This window comes from Thecamonas trahens (assembly GCF_000142905.1).
Source record: "Thecamonas trahens ATCC 50062 unplaced genomic scaffold supercont1.16, whole genome shotgun sequence".
Lineage (NCBI taxonomy): Eukaryota > Apusomonadida > Apusomonadidae > Thecamonas > Thecamonas trahens.
In genome coordinates, this window is record NW_013657664.1 from 490,083 (window position 1) to 502,814 (window position 12,732).

Below are 12,732 nucleotides of genomic sequence, written 5' to 3' on the forward strand. Positions count from 1 at the left end.
CCCCCCCCCCTCCTGTGAAATGCATCTTGGTGACAACGGCTGATCAACAGAGTGCTGGTATGGGACCATCTCGCTCGTTCGCTCGCACCCATTGCGCTTCCGTCCATCGCTCCCGTTTGCTAGCGATCTGGCTGACCAACTTACGTCTGCCTGCGATGCACAGACTCGTACAGCTACGGGACCTATAGCGAAGCCGAGGTGAGCGACAAGGTGCGCGGCGCGGGCGTGGCGCTGCTACGACTGCGTCGTCATCGTCCTCGGCGTCGTCGTCGTCGTCCCGTCCCGTCGCAGTCGTCGTCGTTCTCGTGGGACACGGTGCTGACCAAGGAGCAGATGCGCCGTTTCCCGTCGTTCTGCGACGGGGCCGAGCGGATCAACACGTACGTCCTTGGATGGTGCGTGGTGACGCTTGTGGCGCCACTTGGTATTGTGCTGCCGTTCCTGCTCTCCAACGACTACTCGGACGACACATCGCTGACGCTGTGGATTGTGTTCATTGCCTGCATCGTGCTTGGATGTGGGTTCTGCTGCTGGCGGCTCTCGCCGGTCTACTTTGGCGGCCTCTGCTGCGCGCCGGCAAGCACGCCCAAGACCCATCCGTTTATGAACGACGAGCCGGTTGTCCGAGTCCCGCTCAAGCGGCTTGGCCTCATTGTCAACCCACTCTCTGGCAACAAGAAGGGCGTCCGGATTGTCAGCGACATCTTGCGCCCGGTGTTTGAGGACGAGTTTGGCATCGAGGTCAAGGTATTCGAGACCGAGTACGCCGGCCACGCGGTCGTCCTCGCCGAGACCATCGACACGTCCAAGCTCGACGGCCTGGTGGTCGCCGGCGGAGACGGCTCGTTCCACGAGGTAGTCAACGGCATGATGCGCAGGACCGACGGCTCGGCGGTACCCATTGGGCTCATCCCGTCCGGCACCGGCAACGCCGTCGGCCATTCGCTCGGCCTGTTCAAGACCCGGCTCGCTCAGGCCGCCCGCCGCATCGCCCGCGGCGAGGTCTACCACATGGATGTCAACCGGGTCAAGTTCAAGCCCAACCCGCATGCCCGCTCCGTCGTCAAGTTCTCGGCCATGACTATCTGTTGGGGCCTTGTCGGCGACATCGGCGTTGCCGCCGAGCTCCACCGCAACGAGACCATCGGCAAGTACGCCCACGCCGCGTGGGTCGGCTTTAAGGCCAAGCCCGAAAAGGTGACCATTACCATTTCGGGCGGCGACCTCGACGAGCCCATCACCTTTAACCAGAACCTCATGACTGCCTTTATCCAGAACACGCCGCATTTTGGCGAAGGCTACTACGTCGTTCCCTCTGCCAAGCTCGACGATGGGTGCATGGACATCGCCATTCTCGAGCAGGCTCACCGCGGCGAGCTGCTCAAGACCTTTACCCAGCTCCCGCGCGGTGCCCACACCGGCAACCGCAAGATCCAGACCTACCGCATCCAGAAGGCAGTCATTGTTCCGGCCTCCTCGCCGGGTCTCATCAACATCGACGGCGAGGTCATTCCCTTTGACGGCCCCATCACCGTCTCCACCATCCCGCACGCCCTCTCCATCTTTGTCGCCTCGGACTCGCACCTCCCCGACGCCGACCTGCCCGAGCCCGGTCCGATCACCGGCAAGTCCAAAGTCAAGGGCAAGGGCAATGGTAAGGGCAAGGGCAAGGCTGCGAAGGCTATCAAGGCTGCCAAGACCAAGGCCAAGGCGACCAAGGCGACCAAGGCTACCAAGGTCACCAAGGCTGCAAAGGGCAAGAAGCGGACCGAGCCCGAGAGCTACGACTCGTACTATTCGGCATGAACCTCACACACCTTTGTCTCCCTCCGTTCATTGTGATCTTTCGTGCGCTCACGGGCGCAGGACAATCTTACCGATGTTGGCGTTGGCCTCCATGTGCGAGTGGGCGTCGGCGACGTCGTCGAGAGCGTACACCGAGTCGACAATGACCTTGAGAGAGCGGTTGGCCCAGGCGTCGCCGGCAAGGGCGATGAGGCCGGCCACTAGCTCAGCCTTGTACGCCATGGGACGGGTGCGGAGCGTCGACCCGGTGATGGTGAGCCGCTTGCGGAGGATGGGCGCGAGCGAGAGCGGGGCGTCGACGACTGCGCCGGAGAGGAAGCCGAGCATGACCATGCGGCCGTCGAGGGCGAGCGCCTCGAGGTTGCGGGAAAAGTACGCTGAGCCAACGTAGTCGACAACAAGATCGACGCCACGGCCATCGGTTGCAGCCTTGACCTCCTCAACAAAGTCGGTGTCCTTGTAGTTGATGGCCACGTCGGCGCCGAGCGAGGAGCACGTCGCGAGCTTGTCGGCCGTCGACGCAGTGACAATGACGTTGGCTCCAAGGAGCTTAGCAAGCTGGATGGCGGCAGTGCCGACGCCCGACGCGCCGCCGTGGATAAGCAGCGTTTCGCCGGCGCCAAGCTTGCCGATGTACGACACGGCCTGGAAGGCGGTGAGAAAGGCCTCCGGAAAGCCACCAGCCTCCTCCATCGGCACGTCCTCGGGCACCGGGATCAGCAGCTCCAGCGGAGCAGCGACATACTCGGCGTAGCCACCCGAACCAAGGAGCGAACACACGCGGTCGCCAACCGACCACGACGACTCGGCGCCGTTGCTGTTGATGGCCACTATCTCTCCGGCAACCTCCAGACCCAGGACGTTTGACTCGCCCTTGGGCGGCGCATACTTGCCCTTGCGCTGCAGCGTGTCCGCTCGGTTCACACCAGCAAACGCAGTCTTGATCAGGACAGTACCAGCCTTCAGCGCGGCCACCTCATCTATCACCGGCGTCATGACCGACGGCTCGCCAAACGGCGGCGACCTGACCAGGCGCATGGTCTGCGGGTAACCTGCAGGAGCAGAAGCAGCAGCACCACCAGAGCCAGCACCAGCAGCAGCCATGACAATGTTGTTTGTTAGCCCAGACACGTGGAAGAGATGAGTATCCCCAGTCTCGACTCGGCTATCCGTACCGGCTGATGTCCGTTCAGTGCCTGACGATAGAGACGAGGTCGCTCTCGCTCCTGGCCTTCTGTTCCCATCCCCATCCACACAACAGACGACAGCCGCCACCAGCACGGCTACTGTCACAAAGACTGCAGCAGTCGTCATCGTCGTCATAGATGTGGAGAGTCGACTGCTGCCGTACTCGACCGCTTGTTTCTGCCATGGACCGCAGTCACGATCATGACAACAATGACGACGGGGGCGACGATAACGACGACGACGACGACGACGACGACGACGACGATAGCAACAACAACAGCAACGACGACGACAGCCACCACTAGCACTGGCGCTCGCTATGCAGCACCCGCCCAACCACCGATCGCAGCCATCATCGGTGACGATCTGCAGCCTGGCAGTAGCAGCCACCACATGTTGCCATCACACCGCCTCTTCTGAAGCTGATTACCTTGGCTCTACTCATCAACATTTCCCGTACGAGCCCCGGCCACAAAGTTTGGGATCTATCCGCCAGTCTCTCATCGAATTCAGTGTGTAGTCGGTCGGCGTCGGCAGTCTGGTCGCTGGCTGGTCGTCGGTTGTCGGGTCATCGCACTGCAGCAAGTGGTACACTCGACTGCAGCTGGTGCGGGGGCAGAGAGCGAGCAAAGCACACATACACACACCACACAATGGCAGCTCGAGCCAAAGACAACGCCGAGTACCTGGTGGAGCAGACCATTACCAAGCGAGAGCGAGAGCTCCAGCTAGTCAATATGGGTCTCACTAGCCTTCCTGATGCTATTACCGGTCTTACTCGTGTCAAGCGTATTAATCTCGGTCTCAATGGTACGGGTTCCATGACTATACCCCCCCCCCCCTCTCCCTCTCCTGGCGAGAGTTTCGGTGGTCAGCGGGCCAACGTTCACCCTCTGCCCTTTTTGCAGAGCAATAACAATTGGGAGAAGGGCATAGAGGGCAAAACCAGTGTGACTCATGTGGGGCATGGTGTGTGTATGTGTGTGTGTGTGCTTATGTTCTTGTGTGTGCCTGTGTGTGTGTGGTTCGGTCTGTATGGATATGCGCTGTGGTATGCGGGTAGAGCTCACGTCGCTGCCGGGAGAGCTCGGCAACCTGACGCAGCTGACAAGGTTTGTGGCGGCCGGCAATCGGCTGAAGAGCTTGCCGTTTGAGTTTGAGAATCTGGTCAACTTGGTGGAGTTGGACTTGTCGTCAAACGAGTTTACCAAGCTCCCCTCGCAGATTGCCGACATGGGCCAGCTGGAGACGCTCAAGATGGCGGAGAACGCGCTGGACTTGACCTCGGCGCGGGTCCTGGTCCCCACCATGCTCGCCCGTCTCGACTTTGCGCGCAACAGGCTCAAGATTGTTCCGCGCGATATCGGCACCATCACCACGCTCCGCGAGCTGGTGCTCTCCAACAACGAGCTGAGTGAGTTCCCGGAGGAGGTGCTCGGCCTCAAGAACTTGGAGCGGCTGATGCTCTCTAACAACACCATCACGGCCGTGCCCGGCGAGATCTCCAAGCTGCGGTCACTGCGGGAGCTCTCGCTCGCGCGGTGCGGCCTCAGCGAGATTCCGGACACTGTGGGGAACCTCAAGCGGCTTAAGATCCTCATCCTCCGCAACAACGCGCTCACCGAGCTCCCGGCCACGCTCGGCTTCCTCTCGCGGTGCAAGAAGCTCGACGTCGAGGGCAACGAGCTGACGCAGCTGCCGCGCCAGCTCTCCGGCATGACTGCACTCGAGGAGCTGTACCTGCAGCACAACGGCCTCACCGAGCTGCCAGCCGACCTGGGCGCGCTCACATCGCTCGTCACCCTCAACGTCGCCGGCAACGCGCTCACCGCCCTCCCGCCGGCCATGCACGCCTGCGACTCGCTGGCTGTCCTCAACATGGACGACAACCCGCTGAACCCCAAGTTTGAAAAGGTGTTCAACAAGGGCCTCCTCGCCCTTCTCGCCCACCTCAAGAAGGTCTTTGCCCGCTCCGGCGCACGCTACCCGTCCGCCACCCGCTCGGCCCTCTCCTCTGGCGGCGGCTCTTCTTCAACCTCGCGCAAGGTCACCTTTGGCTCGGGCGATGACAGTGACGCCAGTTCCTCGCGCAGGTAATCCTCTCCCTGTACACGTGGGCACACTCCCCCTCACTCCTCCTCTGCCGTTCTCCCACTGCTCGCGACCTATGGTAATGAACATGTCGGCACCATCGCCTGCCCCGCCCGCCCGCCTTCTCGAGTGGTTTCCTCCAGCGGCCACGGCCACTCGCCCACCCACCACTACTTCCCCCCCCCCCCCCCCCCCCCCCCTTATCACCACTATGCCACGGGTGGCCCCTACAACTTGCCCTCCACCCCCACCACTCGTCACCCATGGCCTGTTGCCTGGCCCGACGTCGTTAGAGGCCGCGGCGCGGACTCAGATCGCCTTTGTTGACGATACCATGAACAACGGCGGCGGGCGGAATAGCGACAGCGACAACAGGGTACATGCGCTGGATGGCGATGGCAAGGAGGTGGATGGTTTGTCAAGTTTGTCGAGTTCGTCGAGTTCGTCGAGCTCATCGTTGGCTTCGGACGATACTCTGCTCAACGCGTACCAGCCGCTGCTGGCGGGCGCTTCGGGACACGGACAGATCGGGCTGCAGCGGGCTGATGGCGGCAGAGGTCGTGGCTTGAGAGGAGGCGTGTCGAGCAAGCAGCGCGCGCCTTCTTCACATAACTCGCTCCTCCCTCTCACACCGCCGTTTGTGAACTCGTCGAGTGGATCACGCGTGGCGCTGACGGCTGGGCCGGCGAGCCCGAGCACACACACTGTCGGCTCGTGGGCGACGCATGCCGGACTCTCGTCGCTGTATGCGCCGCGCGACCATGGCGACGTGCATTGGATGTATGCGATTGTGTTGGATGTAGCCAAATGCCAGGCGGCGAGCCGGGCGGCGGCGCGAGGCTCGAGCGGCTCGTCATCGCCGCGGTCGTCGTCGTCATCGTCGTCGTCCGACTCTGAGTTTGAGACCCGCAAGGACACGATGGCGCAAGTGGCGACCCGCGACGGATTGGTGAGCGCGCTGCAGCGGGCGGGATGCTCGGTCAAGTCTGGGATGAGCGAGAACGGGAGCGCTGAGTATGTTGTTGTGGGATGCACCATGTCGATGCTGTTTCCGGTGGCGGAGCGGCTGGGAGTCCAAATCCGGCTGGCATCGCTAGCATCTGTGCTGCGATGGGAGCGGTTCCAGAGCTGCAATGTGAGCCACTACCGGCGTGGGCCGGGAGGTGATCTGTTTGAGCCGGCGGAGCAAGTCCGGCTGATGCGAGTGCTGCTCGAGACGACGCCCGAGAGCGGCGGGGCGGGCGTGGATCTCACTTCTGACGAGCGGCCAGACTTTGTGGTCGACGCCTTTCCTCTCCACGACAGCCGGGCTGTGGACGCGCTGATGCGCGATTGGGTCAAGGCGCCGGTCTCGCACGTGACGGAGCAGCCTCTGGAGGAAATCAAGGAGTACTTTGGGGCCGAGGTCGGCATGTATTTTGCGTTTTTGGGCCACTACGCGCGGTGGCTGGTGGCACCGGCGGTGGCGTCTGTGTGCGTGGCGATTGCACAGGCACTGACCTGGCACGACTCGCTTGCGGTCCCGATTTACTGCATTCTGCTCATGCTCTGGGTCACACTCATGCTTGAGTTCTGGAAGCGCGACCGCAACGCACTGCGGTACATGTGGGGCCTGGAGCACTTTGGCGACCACGAGGAAGAGCGGCTGGCGTACCGCGGGGTGCCGCGGGTCGGCACCTACGTAGACGGGCAGTTTATCTCGCTGCACGGGGTGATGGCAACGCTGCGCAGCGAGCTTGAGGCGAGCCAGCAGTTTGAGTCAGCGTACACGGTGCGCTACTATCCGGTGTGGCGGCGGCGGCTGACGCAGGTGCTCTCGATGCCGATTGTGGCGTTTTTCCTTGCCCTTGTCCTCATCACCACCATATCTGTCCTCATTCTTCGGATCATTCTGGGGCGGGTGGGCCTGTGGGGCGGCGGGTATATTGCCGGCGCCATCAACGCGCTCACCATTTTTGTGCTCAACCGGGTGTACGCCTCGGTGGCGCTTATGCTCAACTCATGGGAGAATCACCGGACCGACGCCGAGTTTGAGCGGCATCTCATCAACAAGGTCTTTGCCTTTCAGTTTGTCAACGCGTACGCCTCACTCTTCTACATTGCGTTTTTCAAGACCTCGAACATCTTTGGCAAGTTCCAGGACAATTGCGCGCGCGACGACTGCGTCATCGACCTTGGTGTGCAGCTCTTTGCCATCATGACTTCACGGCAGCTGCTCGGGGCGATTGTCGAGTTTGCGATGCCGTGGGCGTACGCGCGCGGGCAGCAGGCAAGCGCATGGGTGGGCGGGAAGCTTGGCGGGAGCTCGAGCGGGAGCGCGGCAGCAGGAGCAGCGGTCGGCGGGAGCGCGGCAACGCTGCCGCTCTCGGGCGCGGAGCGGGCGGCGGTCGAGCGCGAGGCGCAGCGGGCGGCGCTGACGCGGACGATCTCACAGTATGCGGAGATTGTGACCCAGCTAGGATATGTGCTGCTCTTTGCGGCGGCGTTCCCATTGGCGGCGGTCTTTGCGCTTGCCAACAACGTGGTGGAGATCCGGACCGACGCGGTGACGCTGCTCAAGGCGTACCAGCGGCCGCTGCCGCACGCGACGTCGGCCATCCAGGATCAGTGGTTTTTCCTGCTGCAGGTCCTCGCGGTGGTGGGCGTCCTCACCAACTGCGCCATCATGATGTGGACAAGTAAGTCGATTGCCGAGGCGACCGGGGCCTCGCGCTACGGCCGGCTCCTTATCATTGTGGTCGTCGAGCACATTGTCCTCGCAATCATGTTTACAGTCCGATCGCTCATTCCCGACTCACCGGCGTGGGTCACCACTACTGCGCTCCGGTCCCAGTTTGAGCAAGTTCGCGCCTACGAGCGGCTTTGCCATGCTGAACGCGAGAAGGCTGCGGCTGCGCTCAAGGCGCGCAAGGCGCAGCTGCGGATCAAGTACAAGTCGCGGTATCGCGGCCGCACGCGGGCTGGCCCCGCACAGCCGGGCGGTGCGCGGTCGTGATCCCAGCCTTGATACACCATTTCATTTTAAAAGGCATCGTCGAGCGTGTGTTGTGCAAGGAGGCGAAGAGCGATGGCAGCCTCGTCTCGTCGAAAGTGGTGCGATAGTGTGGCTGGCGAGAGAGCTCGCGCAGCTCACTTGACACCGATTGGCTCGTGGCAAAGTCGCAGGGCCTTGTAGCGATCAGTCACGACACCCCTCTCGCGCGCACACTGGGCATGCCCCTCGAGTTTGGGTTCACCCGCGTCTCATGCCGACCGCACTTGTACTCTGACTCTGTCCGGTTCAAAGATGACGGGAGTATCGAAATGTGGAAGGACCGGTACGTTAAGTCTGGACCCAGTGTGGGGGAGGGTGTGGGTGTGGGTGTGGGTGTGGGTGTGGGTGTGGGTGTGGGTGTGGGTGTGGGTGAGTGGCGTCCGACCACGCCCCCCCCCTTTGCCCTGGACCTGCAGCCTACCGCCCACGTTACCCCCTCCCTTCCTCTCCCTCCCTCCCTCCCTCCCTCCCTCCCTCCCTTCCCTCCACCCATTCCCTTCCTTCCTCTGCTCCCTCTACCCCCGCCTACTCTCTTGTCCTTCTCCCTTCCCTCCTCTCCCTCCTCCCCCCTCCCCCCCTCCCCCTACCCTCTCCACCTCGGCCATGTCGCCCATGGGCCGGGAGCTGGGGAGTGGGGAAAAAGGTCGCAGTTGGGCTGTGCATAGCGAGCACTCGAGTATTCTGGCGCGAGTGCGACATGTTGACTGACATGGTTGACATTGTGTGCGTGCGTGTGCGCGCGCGCGCGCGCGCGCGTGTGTGTGTGTGTGTGTGTGTGTGTGTGTGTATGGCTATGGTTGTGGCGCCATGTCGGACGGGCAGGGCGGCGTTCCCGCGGGTGGAGATTCGGGCGACTGGGACGACACTGGAGACACTGGCAGAGCACCACTATCTGGTGTGGGATCTGACGTATGCGGACGGCGGACGGGTGAAGCTCTGCAAGCGGTGCCCGCGGCCGCCGTACGACCATATCATAGCGTTCCGGTTGGGGCATCCGCCGGCGACGGTGGTGGCGCACGGGTCGGCGTGGGACGTGGAGACGATGGCGGCCATGGATGCGACCGAGGTGGTGGCCAGCGGCGTGCATCCGCCGATGCGGTACGGGTCGCTGGAGGCCGAGCCTGCAGATGACGACGACTCTGATGAGCCGGGCGTGCGGCGGTTCAAGGTCTCGGCCGGATGCAACTCGCACTTTCACGGCAACAAACGGTTCCGCCTCACGGTGACGCTGGTGGAGACGGACGAAGGCGGCAAGGTCCTGCGGACCTCGGTCTGCTCCTCGCCGATGATCAAGATTGTGTCCAAATTTCTGGGCAAGAAGAAGAAGAAGTCGTCGTCGGCGAACAACTCTGCGAGGTCATCCAAGAAGGAGGGGACGGGGTCAGGGAAGAGCGCCACTGAGGCGAGCTCGGTGAACATCGATGCGGCCCGCAAGCGCGACGCGGCGGCGGCCGAGCTGACTGTGGAGGAGCGGATTGCCAAGATTCCCAAACTCGCAGTGGGCACGAGCGTGCCGAGCGGGTTTTCGGCGACACCACCGCTGGTGCCGATGACCCCATTTGACGCGTCGGGGTCAACGATGATGGGAGGACGCGGGACAATTCCGGGGCTCACGCCGCGAATGACGCCCGGCTCGTCGGGCTCGTCGGGCATGTCCAAGACAGCGACACCGGGCTCTGTCTGCCTCCCGCTCGACGCAAGCATCGACTCGATTGCAGCGATGCCTGCCGGCTCGCTCCTCCTACAGGGCATCTCGCTCTTTTCGCCGGCCAAGTCGCCGGTCTCGTTTCCGTCGATGAACAGCGCCATGTCGACGCTGCAGTCGTTCCTCGACAACTCGTCGAGCTCGTTTGATGTCAACCGGCCTGCGGCACAGTTGCCGCGGACGAGCAACCCATCGGACCCACAGAGCCTGTTCGAAGCGCTCGGTCCGTACAACATCGATGCCCCGATTTCCCAGCAGGCGCTGCCGTCGCTGTTCTCCGGGGCGGATCGCACAGTGGAAAATGGCGTGTCGGACTTGGGGTCGTCGCCCGCTCCGCGCGCGCCGCCCGGCGCTGTGCCGGGCGGCAGCGAGGTGGCGACGTCTGTTGATCGCATTCTCTCGTGCGCGCAACTCTTCCACACCCTCTCGTCGTCGGCGCAGCGCAAGTTTCTCCGCACCATTTGCGCCTCGTTTCCCGAGTACACGCTTGTGGAGGAGGATCCAGTCCATTCGGTCGTCTGCATCGAGTCGACACCGTCGACACCGACCTCGGCCGCGCCTACGCCAGCGTCCGCGGCGCCTCTGACGGCTGCGGGTGGCATTGCGCCCAATTCTGCCTTTGGCGAGCCAGTGTCGGCCTCGACATCGGCGCCGGCGGCGGTGCCTGCGTCGAGCAAGCCAAGGTCGTCGCAGCCGACCACAGCATAAACGTTAACGGTACAGTCGCTCGGACGCATTGCCGCGCGTCTTTAAGTACACAACTCGAAAATGCGATGGGCACATTTGTCCATTGGGTACAGAGGGATGGGATAAATGGTGGTGGTGAAGTGCGGTATTTTTTGGCGCGGGTGGTGGCGCCAAAAAGGTGCCAGCGGTAGCAACAAGGACGGGCAGCGAGCATCGAGGCGACGACGACCTCTGGCGGACGGGCGAGGGGAGAGAAGCCGGGAGAGCAAGAGGCACTTCACGTGGACGTACGTGCTGAAGACAGGCTTGTAGCGTCAGACATGGGCGACGAACACGAGAAGAATGAGATGATGACTACCGACCTTGTGCTTGACTGGATTGTCGAGTATGCGGTGGCCTACGGACTCGACGTCCTTGTCCAAGCCGTGCTACCGGCTGGAGGCGAGCCGGAGCTTGCGGCGAGGGTCACGCCCAAGACCCGCAGCATGCTGCAAGTGCACATTCTGGACAAGATGGTGCGGTCGGGCGAGTGGGCGTCTGCGCTGGAGATGTTTGACAAGGTTGTGCCCGACGATTGGGACCGGAGCAGCGAGTCGGCCTACGCCGCCTTTCATCTGGAGCTCCGCCTCCAGGCCGTGCTTGCTCCGCTCCGCTCGCCGCGGTGGTCGCCAAAGAAGGCCAAGGCTACGCTTCGCCAGGTCCTCGATGAAAAGGTAGATGATGCGCTGCGCACGCAGCTGTACGAGCTGATGAGGCTCGGATCGAACGCGCCCGAGATGATCGCCTTTCTCGACAACGAGCACCCGGTCGAGGCTGTCCTCAACGGGCTGGCCGACTTCTTCATGCCGATGATCAGCGATCGCACCCCGCGGCCGTTCCTGGAGCGCATTGCTGCCGAAGTGGTCGAGGGCTCGGTGAGCCTCGACGACGCCGCGGCCATGGCGTCGGCGGCGCTGGGTGCGCGGACCGAGGCCGGGTCGTCATCCCAGGCCAAGACGCCCAAGGGCAAGGAGGAGAAGGGCAAGGTAGACAAAGGAAAGACGGCCAAGGGCAAGGCGGGCAAGGGAAAGACGCCCAAGGGCAAGGAGGAGAAGGGCAAGACGGCCAAGGGCAAGACGCCGAAGAACAAGACGTCCAAGGGTAAGACGTCCAAGGGCAAGAGCGGCACCACGGGTAAGAAGGCAGTGGCGAGCAAGGTGGCCGACGACGACCTGGTGATTTCGATGGCGGAGCTCGAAGAGCTTGCCGGCGGCGAGTCCGAGCTGGTGAAGCTGATTGAGGCCGAGGAGCGTGGGCTGGTGCTCACGCCACGGCGGACGGTCGCGGCAGAGATGTCTTCCGACTCGGACTCGAGCTCGAGCTGGGGCGCGCGGAGTTCGTACGAGAGCAGCTCGTACGACGACGACGACGACGACGAGGCGACGCAGGCACCGACGCGGGGCTTGCGGAGCAGCGCGCACAAGAAGACCCAGGCAGCGATTTCGCAGCTTGGCAAGGCGTCGGCGGCGTTGCTGTCCAAGGTCGACGACCCGCTCGATGCCATTCTGGCCAAGAGCAGCGAAGCTTCGCCGGCGCAGGCGACGCGCAAGCGCCGACGCAGCGGCGCCAAGGCGACGGCTGTGGCCAACATGTTCAGCTCATCCGACTCTGACTCGAGCAGTGCGGTGGAGACGCCTTCGCGGCGGAAGCCGCGGGCGACGGCCTCGAGCAAGAGCAAGAAGCCGGCGAGGAGCGAGCGGGCCAAGAGCAAGGGCGTGGTGGTGGCGTGGACCGATTCGGACGACGAGGTCTCCGACGTTGACGACGGCGTCTCGCTCCCGCCGGCCAAGTCGCGCAAGATTGAGATCTCGTCGACGCCGAGCCGGCGGCCCAGGCGCTTGTCCAAGAGCCAGGCCATTGCCGCGCTCACGCCGCCGAACAAGGGCCGCGTGTCCAAGGCTTCGATCTCGGCCCGCAAGCGCCGACGCTGGACCGACGACGAGATCAAGTGGCTCATCGAGGGCGTGGCCCAGTTTGGCCACGGCAACTGGGCCGCCATCCTCGCCGCCTTTCCCTTTACTGGCCGCACCAATGTCAACCTCAAGGACAAGTGGCGGACGCTCGAGAAGCAGCGGAACCTGTAGACCACGCGAGAGTGAGTGTGTTTAAGTAAAACCCCAGATTTGCGCGCGAAAGTTGGCGCCATTTTTTTTGTCATCAAACAACAACATGTTGCTGACTT

General features: G+C 63.1%; 6 protein-coding genes across 6 annotated transcripts; 5 read left to right on the forward strand and 1 right to left on the reverse strand.

Annotated features, from left to right (window-relative positions):
* Positions 1 to 155: 155 nt before the first annotated feature.
* AMSG_04102 (diacylglycerol kinase catalytic region) lies at positions 156 to 1,864 on the forward strand (the record flags this gene model as incomplete). The annotated part of the gene is made up of 2 exons (XM_013903896.1): positions 156 to 167; positions 292 to 1,864. The coding sequence occupies 2 exons, from the start codon at positions 156 to 158 to the stop codon at positions 1,804 to 1,806; spliced, it is 1,527 nt and encodes a 508-aa protein (XP_013759350.1). The 3' UTR covers positions 1,807 to 1,864.
* On the reverse strand, positions 1,822 to 2,910 carry AMSG_04103 (zinc-containing alcohol dehydrogenase superfamily protein; the record flags this gene model as incomplete). Its single annotated transcript, XM_013903897.1, has 1 exon — positions 1,822 to 2,910. One exon carries the CDS (start codon positions 2,908 to 2,910, stop codon positions 1,855 to 1,857), a length of 1,056 nt encoding a protein of 351 aa, XP_013759351.1. The 3' UTR covers positions 1,822 to 1,854.
* Positions 2,911 to 3,598: 688 nt separating this feature from the next.
* Positions 3,599 to 5,187, forward strand: AMSG_04104 (uncharacterized protein). The gene is made up of 2 exons (XM_013903898.1): positions 3,599 to 3,804; positions 4,058 to 5,187. The coding sequence occupies exons 1-2, from the start codon at positions 3,648 to 3,650 to the stop codon at positions 5,089 to 5,091; spliced, it is 1,191 nt and encodes a 396-aa protein (XP_013759352.1). The 5' UTR covers positions 3,599 to 3,647; the 3' UTR covers positions 5,092 to 5,187.
* A 676-nt stretch (positions 5,188 to 5,863) lies between these two features.
* AMSG_04105 (transmembrane protein 16H) lies at positions 5,864 to 8,126 on the forward strand (the record flags this gene model as incomplete). The annotated part of the gene is made up of 1 exon (XM_013903899.1): positions 5,864 to 8,126. One exon carries the CDS (start codon positions 5,864 to 5,866, stop codon positions 8,078 to 8,080), a length of 2,217 nt encoding a protein of 738 aa, XP_013759353.1. The 3' UTR covers positions 8,081 to 8,126.
* A 786-nt stretch (positions 8,127 to 8,912) lies between these two features.
* On the forward strand, positions 8,913 to 10,532 carry AMSG_04106 (uncharacterized protein; the record flags this gene model as incomplete). The annotated part of the gene is made up of 1 exon (XM_013903900.1): positions 8,913 to 10,532. The coding sequence occupies one exon, from the start codon at positions 8,913 to 8,915 to the stop codon at positions 10,530 to 10,532; it is 1,620 nt and encodes a 539-aa protein (XP_013759354.1).
* Positions 10,533 to 10,831: 299 nt separating this feature from the next.
* On the forward strand, positions 10,832 to 12,678 carry AMSG_04107 (uncharacterized protein; the record flags this gene model as incomplete). The annotated part of the gene is made up of 1 exon (XM_013903901.1): positions 10,832 to 12,678. The coding sequence occupies one exon, from the start codon at positions 10,832 to 10,834 to the stop codon at positions 12,632 to 12,634; it is 1,803 nt and encodes a 600-aa protein (XP_013759355.1). The 3' UTR covers positions 12,635 to 12,678.
* Between the last annotated feature and the right edge of the window lie 54 nt (positions 12,679 to 12,732).

What these genes read in the sequence shown, in the direction of transcription:
- AMSG_04104 (XM_013903898.1), top strand. Translation starts at nt 3,648, where the DNA reads ATGGCAGCTCGAGCCAAAGACAACGCCGAGTACCTGGTGGAGCAGACC. An exon ending in TATTAATCTCGGTCTCAATG is followed by an intron (nt 3,805 to 4,057) that starts GTACGGGTTCCA and finishes GTATGCGGGTAG; the next exon opens with AGCTCACGTCGCTGCCGGGA.